The following is a 25405-nucleotide window of genomic DNA, read 5'->3' on the forward strand; positions in this document are numbered from 1 at the left end:
CAAGGAGCAATGGTCTCAAGTTGTAGCAAGGGAAGTTTAAGTTAGATACTAAGAAAAACGTTCTCACTAGGAGGGTAGTAAAGCACTGGAACAGGCTACCCAGGGAGGCTGTGAAATCTCCATCCTTGGAGATGTTTAAGACACTGCTAGACAAAGCCTTGGCTGGGATGATAGTTGGGGATGGCCCTGCTTTGAGTAGGGCGTTGGATGAGATGACCTCCTGAAGTCCCTTCCAACCCTAATTTTCTATGATTCTATGAATATCAGCCCAGAGCTGGCGGAAGTGTTAGGCAATGGCCAAGGCAACCTCCAGCACCATGGGGCATTCCCCAAGTAAGTGCAAGGTGCAGTGAAGGGACCTGGGGCTCTTCTAACACGGGCATGGGAATGGAGGAGGCCAGGAGCAAGGCCAAGAGCTATCCCTGCTCCCACACCACCTCCCCTGCCCAGTCAATGGCAAAGCTCAGGCCTCTGCTTAATCCTCCTTTGGACTCCCTGCGCAGTGTCAGCTCTGCACAGCTCACCTCTCAGGCCAAAAGGGCAAGGAGCAAGTATGTGCCCTGGCTGACCTAGGAGCACAGCAGGGAGGAATGCAGTTCTGTCTACCCCGATCCTTCCCATGCAGCAGTGCTGGTCCTACCTGTGGACGTGCACTCCATGGGCACAGGGACTGCTGCCCTGTCAGCCCAGCCTCACAGGAAAACACTTCCGACCAGCACAGGCAGCGGCAGAGAACCCAGCCCTGCAGGAGCCAGAGTGGAGGGAACATGCCAGGAGCAGCCGCTGGGGAAGGCAGCTGGGGAAGAGGAAGAGAAGCCAGGGCACTGCAGGAAGTGGTCACAGAAGCGTCAAGGGATGCCAGGTGTGAGGGACACTGCAGGAAGCATCTGCCAAGGAGACGGGCATGATGCCATAACTGGCCAGGAAAAGGAGCCAGCAGAACTGCTGAGTTATGAGTGGCCTGACAGGGCAGGTGCTAGGGACACAGATGTTAGCTGTGCCAGCGAGGGCCCAGAATTGACTGGGGGGGTGGTGTTGGTTAGCCAGCACCTGCCCTGAGAACCCAGCATTGCCCTGTACTGACATTAGCCCTGCTCCTTGTTCTCAGGGTGCTCCCTTGGCCAGTGGGTTCAGCTACCACGTGCCTGGCTGCATGTTAGAAGACTGGTCAAAGCAACCTGCACCTGTGCCTATGCCATCTGGCTCCCTGTGTTAGAAGCAGTGCCAAGTGTGTTCTGCCCTCTCTGGATCCCAGTTCCCCCAACCCCTGGCATCTCAGGTCCCTGCTTTGTTGTCTCCTCCTGCCCTGGCCCTGGCTCCCCGCACTGCCCACCCTTCTGGCCTGGTGCAGCCCCTCTCCACACAGACGTACCGCACCACACACACAGTTACAAAACGATCATGCATTAGAAACTGAAATTCTGCTGGGAGGGCTCCTGGGGGCGCTGAGGCTCGGCTCCCTGCAGGGCGGCTGCCCGGGCCCGGCAGTTCGGCCTCACTTCCTTGGACTCTTTGAAAAGAAAGAGTCTGGGCTTGGGAAGTTCTATCCGAAAATGCCGCCGAAGGTGGAGGCGATGACAATGCCCAGCACCACGCAGCAGATGATGATCATGATCTTCTTCTGCTCAGGCCCATTCCCGCAGCACCAACAGGGGAGAGAAAGGGAGACAGTATTAGTTAACAGCAGCACACACACCCTAACCCTCCCCTGCTGGGGACCCGACTCCACTTGCGATGGGCTCTTTGCTGTCTCCAAGCTCTCTTCCTTAGTTTGTGTTTCTTGCAGTACTGGGTGGTGGGGCTCCACTTCAGAACATGGAGGCCTAGGGCACATCATGGACGTGAGGCAGAGTCCCTGCTGCCATCTGGAGGCATTGTTTCCCAGGAAAACTCAGCATGTGCTGAGCGCTGACTCCAGCACTCAGGCCCCCTGGAGCTGACTGACCAACTCCATGGGTTCCAATGAGGGGTCAGATGAAGGCTTGCCCTGCCAAGACACAGCCCAGTCCCCTGCACAGCACAGTCAAGTCAGGTCCCACTCCTTTCCCTCAACCTGAAGACACCTTTGCTTCTGGTTTGGGGCCCAGCATAGGCAAGAGCTGTGATGCCTGGACTATGGCACCAGGGGGAACTCTTCTCCTACACTCCCCACCAGCTCAGCACTAAACAGGCAGGGAAGGGCCACAGGATTCCCAGCCAAGGAGAGTGACAATATGCATAAAAAACTAGTGCCAGCTGGCTGGCATTCTGCTCTTCTGCACATGCCCCCCACTCCTCCCCACCGGAGCAGGCTGACTCCACACACCTTGCAGCCAGCAGCCGGAACACCCCACTGAGATAGCTGCTGGTAGCAGGGACAGGCCACTGGTGTCTACTGGGGACAAGGGCCAGGGTTCACTCCCTGCTGGGTGGGACAGTGACTGGCTCACACCTGGAAGCCTGGAGAGCTGGTTCATGCTCCCCAGGATGGCAGGGGGCATTCTCAGCCAGCAGGTGACAGGGTGCAGGGTGCTGCATGCCCATGGCTGAGTCCAGGTGATCACAATACTCACCCGTCGGGCTTTGCTCTGGTACTTAACAGCTTTTTTGGTATCAGACACAGCCCTCTCCACATAGTCCACGGAGTGCTCGACATTATACTCGATGCGGTCGATCATCTCACCCTGTGTGGCACAGGAGAGAATACGCGCACACACACACACGTACGCACTGGTGTGAGCTCCAGGCACACTCCTCCGGTTGCTCCCATTACCTGCTGCTGTCAGGCTGCAGAACGTGCTGCCTACCCTAGGGTTCGCCTTGGCACCTCACAGACTTCGGTCTGGCCACAGGGGCTTCCCATTCCAGTATGGTCACTGCTGCCCCTAGCACAGGGGAGAGAGACAGAGGCAGAGAGAGAGAGAGCCTGAGTGTTCATCCCAGCCTTGCACTCAGAGCACAGGGCTGCGCTAAGGTTTCTTCTGGGAGCAGGCATTGAACCCCAGGACATTTGGGGAAGTAGTCCCCATGGCACACAGGGAGGTTTGCATACCACCCGCAGGTTTCTTTGTGCCCCCAGCACTCTGGACCCTCCAGCTTCTCCTTAATGGCCAGACCAGGGCAGTGTGGAGTTATCTTGTTCAAGGGAGGTGGCTTGTTTGGGGGGTGGGAAAAGGAGGGGGTTGCTCTCTGGGACAAGCCTTGGCAGCAGCCAGACTACACTGCCCCACACACTAGTGCATGGAGTGATTGTTCCTGGCTGCACTATTCCTGCTTGGCCTAAACAACAGACAGCCTTGGAAGCTGTTGGTTCCTCCAGCCTGGGACTGTCTCGTCAGTGTAGGGACCCTTAGGAGGCCATGTCAGGTTATGGCATTGGGGTTTGTCATCAACGACTGAACAGGAGACACTGAAAAGCAGGGACAACTAGTCAAAGCCACCAGACAGCATGGACCCACGACATCAGACCATGACAGGACAATCACAAAGCTACAGGCATGCACGGACAGGGATCCCTGCTGCTGCCCCCAGCACACCACCGGCATGCATCTGCCAGGACTCAGGAGCCAGCTACCTTCTATGGAGTGCTCTGCACCACTGCTGAGTCCTAAGGCAACTCCCCAGGTCAGGCCCCAGGATTAGGGGCAGCAGTTCTGTGTGCCATTCAGACACAAGACTGAGGGGCACTGAGTAGTGTACCACTTCCAATACCACCAGTGCCAGCCTGGCCCCTGCCTGCATGGCAAGTTTCCGCTCCTGCTCCCTGCAAAGGGTGGTTACTGAGGTAGCATTTGTTGGCCAGGGAACAGCACGGACACGTGGCAGGTTTCCTTCCTTCCCCTGTCTCTGGCACAGCTGGAGGGGCAGGCTGTGCCCAGGCAGAGCTGTCCGCAGTAGATGTCATCTGGGTCATTGACTTTCTCTGCAGGATCAGGTGCTGGCCTGTTCGAGAGGCAGGTTCGAGTCCCACAGGGCCTCGTGGTTCTAGGGAGCCGTGTGCAGCCTGGGGCTCTCGCCCCTCAGCCAGAGGCTGCCAGCGGTGCTGTAATCATGGCTCGCCATATTGATGAACACACAGCCACTGACAGGGCTCAGGAGTGAGGCTGCCAGACCAGTAGCCAGCAGAGGAGTCACCATGGTCCCTGCCTAAGTAAACGGCCTCAATAGCAGCGTAGCACAGGATCTGCTTGAAGGTGGAAAAAACCAGCATGAAGGAGAGACACTGACAATCTGTGTTCAGACAGGCTCTGAGCTCAGGATGTGCCTGGAGGGGCTGACTGAACCCTATAAGCATTGAACATGATCTCACCCTTTGCTCTCCCGTACAACATCTGGGCCACCCCTCCAGGCATAGGAACATTTTGCTCATACACTCAACCCAAAGGGCCAATGGCTACTCCCTCCACCCATCCATGTCTCTGTCCCAGGCCCCATCTCTCAATGGCTGGAATCTTCCCCACTCCTCAGCTGCCCAAGTGCACCAGTCTGCCCTCAAAGGGTTGGGTGTTTGGAGATCAGATCCTCAAGGGCCAGTGAGATGAGGCAGGGGCCTCCAAGAGCCTGCATTTCTATTCATGACAGGTTGCTGTTACCTCAGGAAGTCACCCAACTTCTCCAGGACTCTTGTTTTCCATCTATGAAGGGGGTTGATGCCTGAGAGCATCAGGTGTCATTCCAGGTGTGCACTGAGCCAGGGCAGCATGCCCCATGCTCCTCTCAGGACATGCAGCAGCAGCAGGTGGAATATGCCACAGGTGGCCCCTGCATGTGCAGGCATTTGCACTGCAACTCCTGATGCTGAGAAGCCCTCATGCTGGGATGTAGTGATTCGCTGTATGGTCAGGCAGCACCATGGTGTGATTCATAAATGACCCAGCAAGACAGGCTCACAGAATATGGGAGATCCCAGGGCACTTAGACTGTCTTGGCATTTTGAGTGGTTGGTGCCTTCCCCAAAATGCTGTACTGCTGCAGAAGGGCATTACTTTGTTTTATGCACCAGGTGCGTGGGGCTGTGGCTTTGGCCCTAGCATTGCCTGCAGCCCTTGTGCTTGCCTGGGTGTATACTGCAACCCAGGGGCTGGTCCTACTACAGAGTCCCACCAGGCAGGGTACAGTGCTTGGAACCGGTGCAGTAGTTAGAAGGGCAGTGCTACCACCACGTGTGGTGCACAGGCAAAGCTGGAAGCAGTGGGAAGCTGGACACCAAGAATATTGAGCGACCAGTTTCCTGGGACTGGGGAGGGGTCACAGCCAGCTAGGGGGCTGCCCATTGCACAGCACGGAGTACCAGGCTGCTGCTTTCCACACAAGTGATGGCTCACACAGGCACTGTCACAGGCCCTACCCTGGGCATGAAGCAGTGGCAAGAATACCTGCCCCTTGACTGTACCTGCCCCATGGCCAGATGTGGGTGGGGATGGGCTCTCCCGGGGAGCTGTGTGACTAAGTGTGAGCCTTATTGTGCTAGTGAGGCTCTGCCCTCCCTGGGCAGGAGTCACTCTTCAGCGGTGCAACAGCTGAGCCTGAATGCAGCACTGGGTGCCCCATGCTCACCTGCAGCCCCTGTCCACTCCCTTCAGGATCCAGCCCACCATGTGTGGAGACAATCCACTCCCAGAACCAGCCAAGCTTCTTTCTTGCTCCCAAAGAGAATGCAGGCCTGGGACTGTGATTTCTGGGAGTTAGGTGTAGCACCCAAGGTCTCAGGCACATGCTCAGCTGAGGCTAATGTCTGCACTGCATGAACTGGGTGCAGCACCTGGGACAGAAAGCCTGGGAGTGGGCAGTGGTGGCACCAACAGGAGACAGGCTGAACTAGCCAGCCCCCAGGCAGAGACCTGCCTGAAGTAAGGAAACCACAAAACACAGAAGGGACTTGCTGGAGGGAAGAAGCCTCCCAGCTTCCTGAAGGCCTCAGCCCACACCTGTGTGGATGCTGCCTCATGGTGCCAGTGCATTGCAGATGTGGCCTGAGTTGGCTATGGAGGAACATACATCACTTCTTCCTTCTCATTTCCCTGTGACGTGAAGTTTTTGTAGCTGGAGCTGCCTGACTGCACAGGCCCCTGCTCATATCACCTGCCCTGGGGTGGCAACCTGCCCACCCTGACACCAAGAGGAAGGCTAGTGCAGAGGTCCCAGGCAACATGCTGGATCAATCAGGCATCCCTGTGTGCACCTCATGCATTGCTGCCCTGGGGACTGAGGGCCTTCTGCCCACCAGGTCACACACTGCTACTCATAGCTCTTCTTTGTCCTTGGATAGTTTCTGCATGGGACAAACATTCACAGTATGAATATGAGCCAGTTGTGTTGATGCTGTAGCCAGCAGGGCAAATAACACTCTGGCATGCATCAATTGATGCTTCTCCAGCCAAACCAAAGAAGTGATTCTTTTGCTCTACTCATCATTGGTGAGATCACAGCTGGAGTACTGCGTCCAGTTCTGGGCACCACACTTTAACAAAGATGTGGTAAAGCTTGAGACAGTCCAAAGAAGGGCCACCCATATGATGAGAGACTTGCATGGCAAACCATACGAGGAAAGCCTGGGGGACCTGGGACTCTTCAGCCTGAAAAAGAGAAGGCTGAAACGGGACTTGGTAGCAGCTTACCGCTACACCAGAAGAGCACATCAAGAGCTCGGTGAACAACTGTTCACCAGGACACCCTTGGAGAAAACCAGGCGTAATGGCCACAAACTCCTGGAAGACCATTTCAGGCTCAACATGAGGAAAAACTTCACAGACAGGGTGACCAGACTGTGGAATAAGCTTCCTCCAGAGGTGGTTCAATTGCCTACCCTGGAAATCTTCAAGAGGAGACTGCATGGTCACCTTGCTGTCATCACCCGACCCCAGTTATCTTTCCTGCTTGGTGCAGGGGGCTGGACCCGATGATCTTCTGAGGTCCCTTCCAGCCTTACAATCTATGAAAGCCACAGACATATGCAGGGAGCGCAGGCCATGCAGTGAGGCATGCAGGTGACTGGCACAGAGCGGGATGCATATTACCTGCTGGCTGGGACATTTCCCTCCAGGATTTGGTGGCAGCATGTCAGGCAAGAACAGGGGTCAGGAAGGGTCATGTGAGCAGGCACAGGCCAGGTCCTGGGGAACTGCCCTCTACGGGCAAGGAAGCCTGTCCCACATGCACAACGCACTCTGCCTGTGGAGACCTGGCCTGACTCAAGGTAGTCCATACCCAAGGGAGCACAGCATGAGCTCCACAGGAAAGCAAGCTCCAGGACTATCCCAGTGGGGCACAGCCCTTAGTGCATCCAGTGGCTGCTGGAACCAGTCAGGGTCTGAGCAGAAAAAAACAGAGACCCAGTATGGGATGCTCATTTCCCAAAAGTACTGGCAGTGGGTGTCCTGGAGTAGGCAGCCCCTTAATGAGAAGGTCATGTATCACCCCCACAGCCCTTGGGCTGGGCATCTTCTCTGGGGCTCCTGCTCTATGCCCTCCCTTCTTAAGGGCCTGACTTGGGACCACCAGGACAGAAACTTGTCACTTGCTCCCTCCTTCCACTGCTAGCCAGAAGGTCCCTGCTGGGATCTGTCAGCACATGGCGACCCTTAGCTCCAAGGTGGAGCACAAGGAGCAGTGGCCAGCAAGCCCATCCTATATTCTGAAGAGTGCCACCTGGACAGCCTGGAAAGGCCACACTCAGTCCTGCTACAAGCAGCTGAGTCTCCACCAGACCAATGGAAAGTGCCTGCTTGCAGAAAGGCTTAACAAGGTGCATGGACGTCCTGCTAGGGCTGCGCATGCCAAAGCCAGGTGCTTCTCCTGTTTGGGCATGGGTAGGACCCCAGGGGAGAGAGCCCTATAATAGTCCCCTTACCCCAGACCAGACAGGATTTTGTTCTTTGGTCTGTATTTTCTGCACCAGGTGGGGCTCTTCAAGCTGCCTGTTCAGCCAGAGGCCCTAGGAAGCAGCAGGGAGCTGGACCCCCAAGCAGCATGCAGTGGGCACTACTCTGGACCTCTCACCTGGCTCTCCACGAGCATTGCCATGTCCATGAACATGTCATGCAGCTCCCGGATGCTGTTCTCCAGCTTGATGATCTCACTGTGCCGCGTCTCAATCTCATTGAGTGCCTGCTTTGTGATGTTCGAGTCCATGATGATCTGTTGGGAGAGGAAGACAGGGATCATGCATCTGGCTCTTGGGCCCTACCCCTAGGTAGCCTCCCTGGTTCATGGGCTCACTCTGTAGGGAGCCCTCTGGGTGTGGCTCTGCTGTCAGTGGGTGACACAGGACACTCCCTGTGTGCTGTGAGGACCTGACCAGGTCATGCAACTTAGCCAGTTCAGGCCACATTGACTAAAGGCATAGGCCTGTGCACGAAGGTTACAGACACCAGAGGTGACAGACACCAAGGTGCTAAAGGACCTGTAGGTAAGCACTAGTGCCCAACTGGCAAGGGTGGGTGCAATTACAGTGCTTTCCAGCAGAGCATGAGCAGCTGGGGCTGATGGATCGGAGGTTAGCTGGGGTGACATAGGGCTGGCTACATGATCAAAGCAGTGTGGAGTGCCAGAGCAAATAAATCAATAAATCCAAGGCAGGGGAGAGGAGGCTGTGAGGGAGAGTGGGGAGTACAGACACAGAAGGGTATGCAGCAAACAGATTCTATGCTGTGCCCATTCATTTTAAGTCAATACCACCTGGGCACATATTTTACAGCAGGACTGCTCTTTGGCTATGGAAGAGATGGTGGCCAGGGAACAATCTGACTATAAAAGAGCTTTCAACTGACTCAGCACTAACCATGATTCATGTAATTGCCCCTACATGGCTAATGTTGACTTATAGCCATGGCAGGGACTTGTGCTCTGTCCCTGCAGTGAGCCTATCTTGTCCCACTGACCTTAACACCGGCTCTCTAGAACAGACTGGACCCACTAACTGGACCTGGGGAACAAAGCTGTCAGCCCCCCCCGCCATTCCCTGACTTCAGGCTGAGGCCACTCCCTGCCTGCCCTCTGAGGCACTGGGATAGCTGCCTAGGCTTTCCAGCACAAGCTCTGAGACTAGACTCATAGATGGTTAGTCAGTTTGGTGGGTGCAGATTCATATCCTCCCTCAACACATGCTTGTGCTGTGAAGAAAGCTGCTTTGTGACTACATCCATCGCGGGTGGTGGGGGCTGCAATAGGTCCAAGCCTGGCATGTGCTCCTAGCGCAGGTGCAAACGGCAGGGCAGACTCCATCAGGTGGATGGTCTGGGTGTCGCTGTACACATGTCTAGTTGTCAGAATCTTCCCCTAAGTTGTCTTAAAAGTCTGAGATTGAAGCTTGGGTTTGAGACCCAGCAAAATGCCTGTGCACCTACCCCAGAGGAGAAAATGGCTGGATTTCCGCTCTCCAGCATGTCTTCCAGCTCCTCACTGGTCGTAGTCCTACCAGCTGCAAAGAACATCGAGAGGTCAATCATCAGGAACTAACTGGGGCTCCCCAAATGCCCCTTTCCTCAGCTCCATGCAGTTGTGGGCTAGATTCAAACACAAAGGGCCAGATGCACCTTGCTTTAGCAGCAAGCCTGCATCCAGTGGTTTCTTGAAGAGGAAAGCAAATGAAAGTGTTATTAGTAAGCTCTTCAGAAGACCTCCCTGGCAACTGACTGGCCTTGTGGTATGCCACACAAGGGGCCAAATCCTTTACCTGGAAGGAGGTAAGGAGCATGTTCCCAACAGCTCCAAGATTGTAATCTAGGGTTCAGCTGGTGGGAAGGATTGCTGGAGGTAGCATCACTGGTGGGAAGCATCGCTGGAGTGAAGCATCGCTGGAGGTACTCATTCAGACCCAACTTCCCACCAGCTGAACCGTGGCTACAACCCTGGTAGTCCTAGCTTATACTGCCAAGGATCTGGAATCAGCTGAAGGGCTTGTGTTGGAATAGCCCCACACTCCTTTAGCCAACACCACCGCTGGCTCCTTGGCTGCCAGTTACATCAGAAGTGTTCAAAGAGAGCTCACCTTCCATACCACCAACAGGCAGAAAGCTTCTCGGTATAGAGGCTGCACTCAGCCTCTCAGCTCAGTGCCCTGGGTTTCTCGGTGTTTCTAGCAGACATCTCTTATGCTTAGTGAGTGAATTGCAGAGGCCTGGCTTCCTGGTTCCCCTCAGGCCTGTCCCCTAGGCAGGAGGGGCCGGGGGCTCTAGGACGGGAGCTGTCTGATGTGATCTGTGGGCTGCTGGCCTTGCCATTTCAAGTGTTTTCTAGGTTCAGGGCCTTCTGTGTCTCCCTGCTGGTGGTGGCGATGTGGAAAGCAGGGCCTGTTTCTGCTGCGAGAGAAAAGCGTTTCTCTACAGGAGGTGGAAAGATGCTATGATCTTCAGGAAGCAACCTAGTCAAGAGGGTAGGAGCTGAGGACACTGGGACCAGGATGTCTAATGGGGCTGAATTAGTTACTCAGATTTGCATGCCACCCCTACTTCCCTAATCACAGAGGAGCAGGCTGCAGAGGGGCACAGGCCACTTCAACACATGTCCCCACCTGCTCACTGGTCACTCTCCCCTGTGGCCTTTCTCTAGAAGCAGAAGAGCAATTATCCTTAATGCATGACTAACCCCCCTCCAGGTGCCAGCCTGCAGGGCCTGCTCACCTTGCTCTTCAAGAGGGGAAGGGGTGGGTGCAGTGAGTCTCCAGAGTTCATCTGCATCAGTGCTTCTCTGGCCCTGATAGAGGGTGTCAGAGAGAGCCGGGCTGGTGTTCTTGGCAAAATAACGTCCAGTTCCATCACAGACCAGGACTGAGCAAAGGCTGGTATTCCCAGGTCCCATTTCAAAGCCTGCATCTCTGACTTTATAACCAGCAATTTTTAGGCACAGAAAAGCTGTTCTATAATCTTTCAACTAAGTGTTAAATCGGCTGATTGTCTTCCTCTGAGTTCTGCGCTGCAAAGCACAAGGTAGGCAGTTACAGCCTTGCCCCATGGGGCAGGAGGAACCATTGGGGAGGGGGTGTCTCACTTTATTGGACATGCTGGAGAGTACAGCACTCACAGAGCCCTCCTGGGCCTTGCCTCTGCCTTGCAAGCACAGGGTGATGTGTCTCTCTTTGCATTGCCTTCAGCCTCTCCTCTCCCCTTCATCTCCCCATGGTGGATGCTGCTGCAATATCTCCCTCCCTCCTTCCCTCCCACCACTTACATCCTTATTTTTCTGCTTCAGCATCTGCCATCTGCTTCTCAAGCTCCCGCTCACCCCTACCTATTCATATAGATACTCCCACACCATGGAGGCAGTGTGATACATGTACAGGACACCTACCCATGGCAGGACAAACCTACCAGCCAAAGCCCAGTAGTAAAGACTGAGGGAGGTTGGTCCAACCAAGGATTGCTGGGCTGGTTGGATTCTGCCCTCCCTGGCACAGCTCACAGGCTGCCTCACTTGTAGTCTCGCAAGCAGGTGTCTGATAAATGGGGAGCCTCCTCCTCGAAATGCCCCTGGCTGCTGGAGGAAGCTAGAAGAGTCCCTCTCTTCCTGCTTCCAAGCAGTTGGCTCCCATCTGTGCCTGCCCAGCGTCTCAGCCCCTCCAAGCAGGAAGTGGTCAAAGCATCATGTACTGCATCTTCTCCATGCTGGACTGTTGCAATTGGTGGCATGTGCCCCAATAGCTTCTTATGCATTTCAGGATGAAGTCCAAAGGCTAGACTGATCTATGAGGTTCTTACAGCCAGGTAGCTGGTGATATCAGACACCTCTTCTACATCAAGCCCTGCTAAGTCAACCCTACTCTACAAGGATATTACTAGGGAGAAAAGCATTGAGGGCAGAGCATTCTCCATAGCAGAAGTACCACGCTCACAGTATGTCACAGATCAAAATGCTCAACCCAATGAGCATCCAAAGATGGTCAAGACATCGCCCCAGGCATAGCAGCCAATCAGACTGGCTTGGTTAAGACATACTAGCTTCTGTAGCCAAGGGCACACAAGGGAGCAATGTGGCTACCATCGCATCTGACCACCTTAGATTCCCCAGCCCAAATGGCCAGGTACCATTTACAGTTGGGTTGACAGGGTACAGCCTTTGGTATGGGTCTGTGGCAGGGTTCAAACTTAAGCTCCTGAAGTCATAGCAAGACACCTTAACTTCCTTTGCTGCTGCTCCCAAAATGTGCATCCTGACTGGCATGAAAGGGCCTCATCATCCTTACAGCCTTCCCCAAACAAGTAGGTCAATTCTGAGCCCAGAAAGTAGGAAGAATCATCTTGTGGAACTACTGGTCCTTTCACCAGATTGTATTCAGTGCTTGAGTCAACAGTGGTAGGTGCCAAAGAAGACCCTAAAGTAGAGATACAACTGACTAAACCAGGCTGCTGATCGGACAAGGGAGACAGCACGTGGCACATGCAGCAGAACTCATGACTTTGATGGCAATCCTTTGCTGACCAGCATGGAGGTCATTGTTCTATGCTAAGCTCTGGGGTGGCAAAGGAGGCAGGTCTAAACCATGGCTGCTATTTTAAATGAAAAAGAATTGCAGTAAATGAATTAATTCAGAACAAATTGCCTGTAAAGAGCTTGCCACATGCTGCATTTCAAATGCCTAACTTCAGTCAACTCTCTATGTATGAAATGCAATGGAGAGGTTGTAAACACTCCTCCACTGTCCCCCCGACTCCACCACTTCCTCCTGGATTTTGCAGTATCTGCTGTCATACAAACAACCGGTATTACTGTCATTGATGTATTTCAGCACTGCCTCTTCTACGGGGTCCAGTTCTCAGGTGAGGGGGAAAATTCCCACATCTACACTACAGGCCAGTGTGGGTGTGTACCCTCCTCCTGTGCACTGGCCCTAGGAGCTGCGCTGGACAGTCTGCAGACTTGTTTAAACTATGAGGTGTTAAGAGTAAACCTTTCACCTCTTTTTCAGTTTCAATCCTCTGTATTGCCGTATCCTGATTCCAATGTTGATGAGTGTTTCTGCAGAGATCAAAGCGGGATACTGGGCCCTGACAGATTTGGGTATAAACAGAATCACCAAATGAAGTGCATCAGCTGTATCAGGATGTATCCTGGCACAGCTAATCCGCTTCATTGGGTGACACTGTCCTGTTGTCCTGCAGGGTTGCGCCCTTGCTGCTCTCAGGAGTAGCCAGGGCTTGATCGTGCAAGAAAATCATCAGGGTGCACCTCGCCAAATGGGGGAACCCCAGGTTTTCCCATTAGCAGAGGAGTGCCTACAGGATCCTTGGGCACACCTCTGCAATCAGGGAAACCCTGGGTTTCCACATTTGGAGAGACACATGCCCAGGAAATCTGACTTGGGCATGCCTCTGCAAACAGGGGAACCCAGGCAGACACTCCTGGGGCTTCAGGGAGCCAATCGTGGGTGCCCTGGGAATAGGGATTCCTGAGGCATACAAGACTGGGACACTGCAATCCTGGGAGCACCTGCCTGGGGCAGCTGGAGAATGCAGGTAGCTCCGGACCGCTCATTCTCCCACCTTAAAGCAAACAGATATTCACTGCAAAACAGTGGCACAACTTCATACCGGCTATGTCACAGACACAAATATTGGGCATCTGTGGCACATCAAGCGGCATGGACATCTGTTTGCTTGGCCTTTGTGCTTTCATAAAAATTTTATGGTGGCACAAAGGCAATGTCTGTTTCTACCCTTAGAAGAAATGCAAAACAATACTGATCCTGAAAGCAAATGCAAGCACCAGATGGCTGGGAAGCTGAAGATGTATAGCAAGCCCTCCTGAACTGATTTAGCCAAACTCCTAGCAAACAGGTAGCTATTTGTGTTCCCTGGTGACTGACAAAGCCAACCAGCTAGTTTAGGTTTTTTAGATTCCAAATGGATGCCTAAAAATGTGAGAAGAGCTAAATTCCATTAAATTCATGCAGCAACACAGAGAAAAAGGAGATGCTAATGACTGTGCAACTCATTTTGCAATAGATTGTTGAAGTTCTCTCAGATCTCATCAAGGATTATAATCCTTCTGACATCTTTAATGCTGTTGAGGCTGGTTTGCACTGGAAGATTATTCCAAGGGAACATCATTTAAAGACTTGGACATAACAAGCTCTAAAATAGAAAAAAAAGGGTGACTCTACTGATTGCTGCGGTGAAAACTAGAGCCATTGGTTACTGGAAAGAGTAAAAAACCCCAGTGTAAAATACAAAGAAATCAACAGTGTCCTATGAATCAAATGAGAACGTTTGGATGATAAGATTTATGGAGAGACTGGCTGAGAAAAAAAAAGATGGCTTAATGAGAGCAGGAAACAAAAAGAGCGAATTCTAATATGTTGTGAGAGCTATGCAGCCCACAAGAGAGTGGCATTTGATTACCAAATCCAGCCTCTCTTTCCTGCAACCAAATGCTGCATCCCTTATCTACATCAAGGCATCATTGAAAGCCCCAAGAAACAATACGGATTGCTTATTTTACACCATGTTGTGAATATAATTGCTAGAGGAACCAGTGAAACAGCAACACAGCTGGTGAGAAAACTGTTGCTACTGCATGCTTTACATATGCAAAAAGAAGCCTCGACTGGAATTAGTGGCCAAACCATTGCTAATGGCTACAAATATGCTGGTTCATTAAGCAAATGACTGACACATGAAACAAAGTGCTTGAGGCTGCTGTTGAGGGTACTTTAAAATGCTGCTTTGCCCCCAGAAATGTTGCTTGAGGCTTCTGATCAATATGTTGCCATAGACAACAATCTTCCTCTACATGAAGAATACAGCTACACTGATATTTATGTCTGTCTCCACATATCACCGGAGGAAATGGCTGATGAGAAAAGAAGTGCACCTCTGACTTTTCCTAAGCATGACTAAGCTACAGATTTTGCAATCACATATAGCAGCAAGTGGGGGGGCTCTCATCCAACATCGTGTATAGTTCACAGATGCTTCCCTATGGACTCAATTGGAACAATGTGGTGCAAAGACCTGTCTCATAATTTCTGTTTAGAAGGCTCTGAAGGGTGCAGAGAGACAAATCAGAAACAGCAGTATTGAAGTACACCAGTATAACTTGTTATGATGTAGCTGTTATGTCTACAGGCTCCTGCAGCCAGGGGGGTGTAGCAAAGCAATTGCAAATAAGCCTGTTGCATTCAGCGTTAGGGTGTTTACATGTTCTCCGATAGTGGGGGGTGCTTTAATTGAAGCAGCTCCAAGAGCCACTCCAATTAAAGTGCCCGGAGTGTCACATGTATCAGAATCCCTGTGCTGAAAAATGGTGGAGGGAGCACTTTAACTAAAGCCCAACAAATGAGCTTTAGTTAAAGCGCCCCTGCCGCCAGTTTTCAGTCCAGGGATGCTGATACATGAGATGCTGTAGTCTGCTGGAACGCTGTAGTTACCATGCTCCAGCAGACTCGATTAATTGAGTCTGCTCCGACGCACTGTAATTACAGTGCATCAGAAGAGTCTTGCTACATGTGTATAGGTTCCAGTGATTTAGGGCGGGCAAAGTAAGGCCATGAACAGATGTGCTATCTGAAATGCTTCAAATAGTGATGGTGCAGACATTCGTGACCAAAGAACCGCTTCAAAAATGACTCTTGCTAAACTCCTTTTGGCATGCTTCTAGAAAAGGCTGCATGTTCCAATGATCTTCCAGCATCCCACAGCGCTCTGTTCCCTGCCCAGTCTCCCCTATGGGGAGTGGGAGGGTGGGAGTGGGGCTGACAGACAATAAGCACTCTCCTGTGCCTGCAACTGCCTTTGGGAATCTCCAGAGACAAGACAGCAGGCGGAGAGGACTGCAACCATCCCTGCTTTCCACCCCCTGAGATAAAGCACTACGACTGCATGACTCTGCAGCCATTCTGAAGTGCTCAGGGGTGGGACCAGCGCTGTACATCTGCATGGAATTGAAGCACACTAAATTTGAAGCCCTCCAGGACTGGGAGTGCTTCAAGTGCATGCCTGTCCATACCCTAACCAGCACACTGCAACTACTGAGTCGTGCTCCCAACCAGCACTTTCCCCTCTCCTTCTAGAGCTAGCCTGTCTCCAGGCTAAATCCTCTCAAACCGAATTACAGTAATGCATTTACAAAAAGGCTTGTAATGCCTATGTGGTTTGTACTGTAAATGAACTCCTTTTAGCTCCATCACTGGTACCAGATACAGTGATGGGGAAACAAATTGCTGTCAAAAAACTGCTGCTAGAAGCCTGTCAGTATGTTACCAGTCCTCAAACAGACTAACTCTCAGCATTTTTTCAAGGCTTCTAATCCTCACTTTCGTGGCTGCTACTAGAAACTCCTAGAATTTCCCCTCATTTCAAGGCTTCACACAGCAGCCTGGAAACTAACCACTGAAGCCTTGAGAAATGGCAGCAGCTAGTCAGTGCTGTGGCTGCAATGCTCCAACAGTATGTCCTGCGTGCTGCTTGCCTTGCTTCGGCAATAGGAGCGCTCCAGGTAAGTACACAGCCTGTCAGCCGTCCTGAGACTATGCACTGACACTGCACAGGCTGTCTTTATCTGGGGTCTTTTATCTCCAATGAGCTTCTGGTCCCACAATCAGGGAAACGCTGCTGCTCTGGAGTGGAGGATAATGGCCAACTCCAGCACAGGACATTGCAACATGCCTATGGTGGCTGGAGCTGGCTGGTCTCACTTTTCAAAAGCCTGGAGAGGGCAGGCATTGCACTGCATGGGGTACTGATAGAGGTTGTGCCTGGCCCACAGCTGCCGGGACAGAGGTGCCAGCGGGGTCTCCCCAGGAACCACCACACAACAGCCAACCTGTACTGTCAGGACTCTCTTAGCTGTCAGAGGAATGAACAGGCAGGGGCTCAGCATCCTGGCACATTCAGGATCCACTGCCTGCCTCCAGCCTGAAGGATATGAAAGGAAGGGTGTCTGAATACAAAACTGGCCCATGGCAGGACCTGGCAGTGGGCAGGGAAGGCTGGAAGAGAACCAGCCCTGAGAACCAGCGACTCCATCCTCCCTGCCTTGGAAAGCACAATTGCTGCACATGTGCAATCAAGGCCCTGTATGGCAGGGGGAAAAGCTGGGCCTCTCCTCACCTTCTCCCTCACCAAGAGAGGAGACACTGATGCTTCAGCAGGCTCATCTTGAAGGTGAAGGCAAAGGCAATTCCCATGCTTCAGAGGCATGAGAGCAAGGGGGCACCCATGGGCATGCACCTGCCGCCATGCAGAAGGGAAGGCCAGGAGCAGAAAGCATCAATCACTGCAGTGTTTTCTGAGAACCAGCAAACCATGCAGTGACGCATGTCCCTCTGAAGAGCTCTCCCTCACACACACACATCCTGGAGGGAGCTGCTGGGGCTGGGAATTATCTGCAGCCTGGCACAGAGGAATATCCCACATGCCAAGGGGAGGAGGGGGATGCCTAATCAGCTGTGACAGCTGCAAAGAACTGTGAAATCTGTACTATTCAATCAGTGGTGTGTATGTCGTACCCGCTGGGGACAGCAACTAACAAAGTCATTGCATTGACATTGGGGACACCCACGTGCTGCCCTGCCCTGCCGTGGCTCACTCCACCGCCACAGCAGGACACTATGACAGCACTTCAGAGGTTGGAGGACATGTCCGGCTGTAACAGTTTTAGCCCAATCTGAGTCACCGACTGCAGGCAGGATGAGGGACAGCGCAGAGAAGGCCAGAAGGCCCCTTCCCCACCCAACTAGTGCTGCATACCGCCTGGGGCAGCTGGACTCCACTGCACAGCTAGGTGAACGTTGCTGGGCTCTACGCAGAGGCCTGACTAGCACCTGTTTTAAGTAGGTCGCTGCACCTGCAGATGGAGATTTCTGCACTGTGATATTATCTTGGACCATCCAGACAGTCTGGATGCAGCTTGCACACGTGGCTTGGTCATTTTTTGCAGCCTCAGCCTCCCTCTGGGGGTCTGGGTCTCCACCGACACAGGCTGGATCAAACCACTTGTATCTCTGGCCACGGAAGGAAACCCTGCCCAAGAACAACCCCATTTCCAGTTCATGGTGGTTTGAGCATACTCTAGGGATGGCCCCAAACCAGTCCTGGCAGACCCACAAGACTCTACCTCCTCCAGTAGTCATGAGCCAGTTAATTCTGCCTGGACAGTCTAGTGCTGTTCGCTGGCTCTGTATGGCAAGGGCCCTGGGCTCTGACACAGAAAGAAAGGCTAGATTAAATCTAAATAGCTGTGTATGCAGCTGGGCTGGCACACCCCTTTGCTGGCATAATCCTGGGTAGCTGCAGTTGGCATCCTTTCCATCTGGCATTCCATACATAGATGCCGACTCCAAGGGTGCTCCTGGGTTCAAACACCCACCGAAAAATATTAGTGGGTGCTCAGCACCCACAGAGATCCTTGCAGATGTTTGAAAAAAAACCCCAAACCTCAAAAAACATACTTTACCAGAAGCAGCAGCACATTACTTCAACCCAGCTCTGCAGTGTCTGTAAAGACTGGGTGCTTCTGCGGGGCTTTTTAGCTCTTTTAGCTAAGGCTGATTCAATCAGCTATTAGATAAAAATGCCAAAAAAGTCCCACTAAAGCACGCAATCTTCAAAGACACTGCAGAGCCAGGCAGAAGTGATGTGCTTCCTCTTCTGGGCATGCACAGGGCTCAGCATGGGAACAAGGCCAGTTAAAAGTAAAGTGCTTTTTTGGGGTTTTTTATATACACCTGCAAGCACCCACCAGCAAAAACCAAGTCAGTGCCTATGATTCCAGACCTTCTCCCTGCCCCTTCCTTCTATCTGCCTGCCTGGAGGCATGAGATCAGCCTGTGGAGCAGCATGCCCTGTTTCCTGATGGCTCAGGTAGAGGCAGGAACCAGTAAGGAGCTCTCAGTGATTCAGAGGAGAGGACCTCCTTGCTCTGCCCCTGATCTAGGAGAAGCGGTTTAGTCTGAAATGAACCCAGGCCTCTAGCAGTTCTGGAGCCCTTATCTCAAATTAATCCTGGACAGGCTTGGTCCCCAAGACAAGCCTCCAACTCTGTCCTTTGGCCGGACAGGAGAGTCTGGTCTCAAATTTATAACCCCACTGCAATGTGCAACAGGGCCCAGCATCCACACTGCACAGCACTGGGTTCAGACTGGACCAGCTGGTCCCACCCCAACCTTTTTCTCCAATTAGTGGAATACAGCGCCTAGTGCTTGAGTCCTGTAGCTGCCGCAAGGCCCTGAATTTCCATCCTTGCACCTCCAGTCACTCACCCCAGTCTGTCAGGAGGGCAGGGCTGTCCTGGTGCAGAGGCAGATACAACAGTATGTGACAGCTTCCAAGCTCCTTTCTTCTGATTTGGATCATTTGTGCTAGATGCTAGGAAGAGGTGTGCGGGGGCCGTGAAGGTAGCAGGCAGGAGGAACAGAGACAGATCAGTCCTAGCCTTAAGCCTGTTACATTCATACAGAGGGGTCCAGAGTGTTTCGTCCCTCTAAGGAGGTTCCCACACTGAAAGGAGAGGGCTTGGCACATGCCCAAGGGAGACCATTCTTGCTGGCCCAGTATGAACACTGCACCCAATCCCACAGCCTGGTGCCATTGCGCAGACTGAACTCCACGGCCGTCTTAACCTGCTGAGCCTCCATGACCAAACCCGATTGCAACCTGTGCCTTGAGAGGCACCAAGACCCAATCGGTCTCCATCTCCCCAAAAGTTTTGGAAGAATCCCTCCAGACTTTGAGGATAAAGGTGAGGCACAGGCCTGCTCTAGGATGGAGAGGGGTAACCAGGCTAAGGCCATGTATCTTCTGTCAGAGATGGTTGTTTCTGGAAGTCCTATTGTGAGTGTGCTCTGAAGTGCTGACGTGGCTTTGCTGCAGCCTGTTCCCCTGTATTATCCTGTGATATTAAATTCACTCATGATCTCTGAAGCCCATTGCTCCTGCTCAGTTTGCACCTCTGGCCCCACAATTTGTTTGGGGGTAATTAGTTTTTCTTCAGCTGGTATAATGTCTTCTTCTCCATCCTGCAGAGCAGCACTGATCAGATACTGCTCATACATCTACGTGGCAAGGAAATGGCAGTTATTACTCTGCAGGTTACTCAGATACTCCACCTTTAATTACACTGGATTCTTTCAGATTAATGGCTAGATAAGGCCAATGAAATTAGAGTGCCGTATCAAGGCTAATGTACAAGACAGGCTTTGGCTGGGGGTTGGCCAGGGAGACCAAGGGAAGGAGAGATCTTTCTTGTTAACAGGAGAGGGGTTGAGGGAGGCCAGGAAAGAAGGTACAAGCCAATGCTAAGAGAATGAACAAGAGCAAACTCAGATGAATCAGAAATGGAGCAGCTAATGAATCAAGAGCACAGAGGTGAATTAGTGCAGCAGTGAGATAGGGCCTGTTTAATGAATGAGAAGTGATGGGGAAGTCCAAGAACTACACAGATCAGAAGGAAACACAAGAGGCATACTTACCAACGGGTAGCTACAAGTCCTAGGTTAATAAGACTGAGTCATTAATGGGGCTTGGGATAGTTTAAATTGTGAAAAAGAACATTTTGCTGCCCCCTGAAGTCAGTGGATGCATCTCAGCACCTGCTCAATCCTTTTGAGGATTCAGTAGAGCACTAAATAGCTCTGTGTCAGCCCCAGTCATTTCTAACCACAAAACATGAACGTAATAGGGTGGCAGGGGGTAGGAGGGGAAAGGGAAACTAAAGGACAGGTAAGGAAGGGCAAAAAAAAATGGTAATGTGGGGAATTAGGAGAAGGTGGCATGAAACTGGGTGTTGCTGAGGTAGGTGATCCAGCCCAATTCATTTATCACCTTTAAGAACCATTGGGGAAGAAGTGAGATAAACAGGATACTTATACAGGCAGCCCTCGGACTTACGACACGATTGGTTCCTGAAAACCGCGTCTTAAGTTGAAACGTTGTAACTCGGAACCAATTTTCTCATAAGAAACAATGTTATAAATAGGGGATTGGGTCCTGAACCAAGGTCCGATACCCTATTTTCACCAAAAATACCCCAGAATTTTGTACTCGATCAATTATAGATGAGTAATTTAGCTACATTAATGTATTTATATTGTAAATAGCAATTATATTGATTTGGAAGGACTTCTTTGAGGTGACTCTGCTGGCCTTTTTGAAAGGCTCTTGGCTGGACTTTTTGAAGGGTCTTCTCAGGAGTCTTGGCTGTAGGTTTTTCTGGAGTCTTGTCTGGTTTCTTAAAGAAAGTGTCCCAGGAAGTTTGGACAGATATTCTCCAGGGAGATGAGTGACATGGCGAACTTGTTCGCTGGTGTGGCGTCGCATCGGATCAAGCGTTGTAAGTCGAAACTGACGTCATAAAGTTGAAACAGGGTGTCAATTTATAAATGTTGTAAGTGCAAAATGTTGTAACTCAAAACGTTGTAAGTTGAAATGTTGTAAGTCGAGGACTGCCTGTACTGCAAATTGCACTGAAGTCACACGTTCCACAAACACCAATCAAAATAGAGAAACATTCCCCTATAGAAACTTGATCCTTTCCCTGAGGCATTATATGTGTTAACACTCCCTGGGAACTTCTGAAGTATGTTCTGAATGGTAAACTGAGGCACTGAGGGGTTGAGCAGCTCACTGCAGATCACACAGCACATCAGTGCAAGAACCAGGAAGAGAACTGAGGAGACACGATGATCCATTCCTTGATCTGACACCACTGAAACTTTAAACTTCAGTTGTTGGTGGTAAAGACACAGTGGACACAAAATCCATGCAATGAATTATTTTTGCTTCCTCAACACAAGACAAGAAAGCTTTTACAAGATAGCTATGAGGACCTGCTCCAGAATAAGAACACTTACGAGAGCTGTATCTCAGATCTGCTCCACCCTTCATTTAACAGCACAGTACAGAAGGAGAAACCTTCCCCACTGAGCAGGCCACCTTGGGATACCCATGTTCTAATGGCTACTAACATCCAAGTGGAAGCAAATGTTTTTCGGGTTCATTTCACTGGCAGTTTCATCTTTGGACCAGAACAGAACAATGAGCCCTGCGCTGCAGTATCTTGTTTCCAGCCATGGCCTGCAATAGGCAGTTAGTTAGGTATCTACCAGCTCAAAGAACCCTATACCCCCAAATTATTAGAGAAACTGCTCTGCTGTGACTCACTCAGCTGCACCTGCCACTCAGAAATAATATGGTTCACAAATGCAATGTCCAGGAGTGACCCGTATTGTTCGTTTAGGGGAGTGGCACTGAACTTGCCAGACTGCATATGCACAATACCAGCTCCAAGGAGTACAGAACTTGGTCCATGCTCTCATGGCAGGTAGGACTCAACAGATGTCTCTGCAGTGCGATGATAACCTTCTACGTCCAGTCGCCTGACTCCCAAGCACGAATAAGGACAGATGGGGAAGGGAGAAATTCCAGTGCAGATTTATTTGTAAAGCAGTCACCGCGTAGGATGGAAGTAGGAGTCTCTCTGTATCAGTCCTGACTCCTGTGCTGTCTTCACTGCCGTAGCATACTGCATTTGGCCTTAAGAGCTGCACTGGCTTCTGTCCATCTCGCCCGTCTGTTTTTCTTTTATCAATCTGCATAGCTTTTGTGCTTCCTCTGTGCCTAGAGTGTATTTGCATGTAAATATTATGCATAGCCTCTGCATTACTTGTTTATCCTGTCAGGAGGCTTCAAAGAGGGAAACAGTGAACTAGAGGGTCCACAGCTTTGATGGAGCTCTGGGACCATGCAGCTGCTACTGGCAAAGCTTGCTAGAGACAGCACCAGTTTCAGGGCCTAAGGAGCTGTGCTACAAAATGCCCGCTGCCAAGAGTCGTGCCAGACATAGGTTCTGAACCTGAATGTGTGCCTAGAGGCACTGAGCCAGGGACAGCACCACATGGAACAGATGCTTGATAAGCACCCAGAAGAGCGAATTCAACAGGGTTGTATTACTGTAGCAGATAACATTTTATAACCTAGAGTTTTAAAAATCTTTAGATGCCCAAAGATGTACACAGACACCTGGTAACATTTACGGATTTTAAGAGGAAGATACTTAGAAGTCCAGCCCTACTTTCCTATGATCCTATCAAGCACAGGTTGAACAGATGCTTAACTGAGATGATTTAGTCAGGGGTGATCCTACCTTGAACAAGGGGTTGGAACAGATGACGTAGTGAGGTCCCTTCCAGCCCTATTTTCCTATGATCCTATCAAGTAAGGTCTGCCACCCGCTAGCCCTGCCCCTCTGATTAGGCTGAAGGAGCTATTAATTACAATGTTCTGCAAATATTACACTCAGTATTGGAAGAAACCCTGAGGAATAGAGAGAAACACAAATGAGAAATGGAAAATAATGGAAAAGAAGAAAACAATGAAAATGACTTTTTATTAAATAAAATCATAAAACTAGCTGAATAATGAAATATTAATTTGCAAACAATGTAATTGTCAAGTGCCAGAAAAGAATGTGTGTGAATAACAGCAACTGAGGCTATAAAACTAGCTGAATCTATGTCTTATTAAACAGTAGATGGGAAAAAGTCAATGAACAAGCCATACATAATTAATATTCAGCTCATTCTCAAAATATTATTAAATATATAATTTTGTTTGGCAAATAGAGGAGCCAAAGTAAGTCAAGGACAAATTATATAAATGCAATTAAAAATAACACTGGGGAAGCATACCATGTAAGATTTAGATTAAATCTCAGGGAAAACTGAGAGACCACTAGGACAATGGAACAAGGTGTTCTGGGATGTCATGATCTCTTTTCAGGGAAGGTTTTCGAGAAATGATGGCTTAGGATAGGGCTGTCAAACATATGGCTTGTGGCCTGATCCAGCACACGGGGCTGATTTCATTCAGCTTGTGTGGCCAGAAATTACGGGGGCGGGGGCGGGGGCGGGGGCGAGGGGAAATGTTCTTGTGAGGCTCCTTGTGGTCTGGATTTGGCCTGGAGGGAGAGGCGAATTTTACCTCCCTGGTTTAGGAACATTGAGTCATGTAGGAGGCCCAACTAGATGACTAATATAGGTCCATAATGGAATTCCTCCCTTTCTTGACAGGCAATTACATCCCAAAGTCACATTAAAAATACTGTGAAGGTTTCAAAGTCAAACACTGAAATTTAGGAAATGTCAGTATTAATTGTGACCCTGCAGGTGCCTTACAATATAGTCTCTTATTATCTACTTGCACGCTATGTTTTCCAGACCTCTACAACTGGAATGTGTTCTTCCCAACTATCTTATGGAAGACAGCTGGGATTCATAGATTCATAGATGTTAGGGTCATAGATTCACAGACTCACAGAAGTAGGGTCGGAAGGGACCTTGTAGATCATCAGGTGTGACCCCCTGCCCTGGGCAGGAGAGAAAAACCGGGCTCAAATGACCCCAGCCAGGTAGACATCAAGCCTTCTCTTAAAGACCCCCAGGGTAGGCGCCAGCATGACTTCCCTTGGAAGCTGGTTCCAGATCCTAGCCGCCCTGACTGTGAAGTAGTGCCTTCGGATATCTAGTTTACACCTACTCTCTAACAACTTGTGACCGTTGTTCCTTGTTACCCTGGGGGGCACTAGGGGGAACAAGGTCTCTCCCATTCCCCGCTGGTCCCCCCGGTAAGTTTATAGACAGCCACCAGGTCACCCCTCAGCTTTCTCTTGTGAAGGCTGAACAGGTTCAGGTCCCGTAGCCTCTCCTCGTAGGACCTGCCCTGCTGTCCCCAGATCGTGCGGGTGGCCCTCCTCTGGACCCTCTCGATGCTGTCCACATCCCTCCTGAAGTGCAGCACCCAGAACTGAACGCAGTACTCCAGCTGCAGCCTGACCAGTGTCGCATACAGGGGGAGGATCACCTCCTTGGACCTGCTTGAGGTGCATCTGTGGATGCACGACAAGGTATGGTTAGCCATACTGACTGTGACCTCGCATTGTCGGCCCATGTTCATCTTGGAGTCAATAATGACTCCAGGATCTCTTTCTGCCACCGTGCTCTCGAGAAGGGAGTTTCCCAGCTTATAAGTGTGCTGCTGGTTCCTACTGCCCAAGTGCAGCACCCTGCACTTGTCATTATTGAAACCCATCCTGTTTTTGTTAGCCTACCCCTGTAACCGGTCCAGGTCCTGCTGTAATCTGTCCTTCCCTAGTAGCGTGCCCACCTCACCCCAAATCTTGGTATCATCAGCAAATTTAAATAGGTTGCTTTTCACCCCGTTGTCCAAGTCACTAATAAAGAAATTGAACAGCGCAGGCCCAAGGACAGAGCCCTAGGGGACTCCACGGCCCACTTCCCTCCAGGTCGAAAAAGACCCGTCCACCACCACTCTCTAGGTATGACCCTTCAGGGTCAGAAGGGACCTCAATAGATCATCGAGTAGGACCCCCTTCATAGGCAGGAAAGTGTGCTGGGTTCAGATGACCCCAGCCAGATGTCTATCTAACCTCCTCTTGAAGACCCCCAGGGTAGGGGAGAGCACCACCTCCCTTGGGAGCC

At 51.1% G+C, this 25405-nt stretch overlaps 1 protein-coding gene across 1 annotated transcript in view; it reads right to left on the bottom strand.

The window, feature by feature from the left end:
* Positions 1 to 203: 203 nt before the first annotated feature.
* The window catches only part of STX1A (syntaxin 1A), a 102688-nt gene continuing 77486 nt past the window's right edge, over positions 204 to 25405 (bottom strand). The window contains exons 5-8 of the mRNA XM_019521848.1: positions 9324 to 9397; positions 7978 to 8115; positions 2553 to 2663; positions 204 to 1621 (exon numbers count right to left, since the gene is read on the bottom strand). Coding sequence (XP_019377393.1) covers positions 1544 to 1621; positions 2553 to 2663; positions 7978 to 8115; positions 9324 to 9397 — 401 coding nt within the window. The 3' untranslated portion in view covers positions 204 to 1543. The remainder of the gene's footprint in view (positions 1622 to 2552; positions 2664 to 7977; positions 8116 to 9323; positions 9398 to 25405) is intronic.

Source organism: Gavialis gangeticus, unplaced genomic scaffold (genome assembly GCF_001723915.1).
Source record: "Gavialis gangeticus isolate Ggan-Ray unplaced genomic scaffold, GavGan_comp1, whole genome shotgun sequence".
Lineage (NCBI taxonomy): Eukaryota > Metazoa > Chordata > Crocodylia > Gavialidae > Gavialis > Gavialis gangeticus.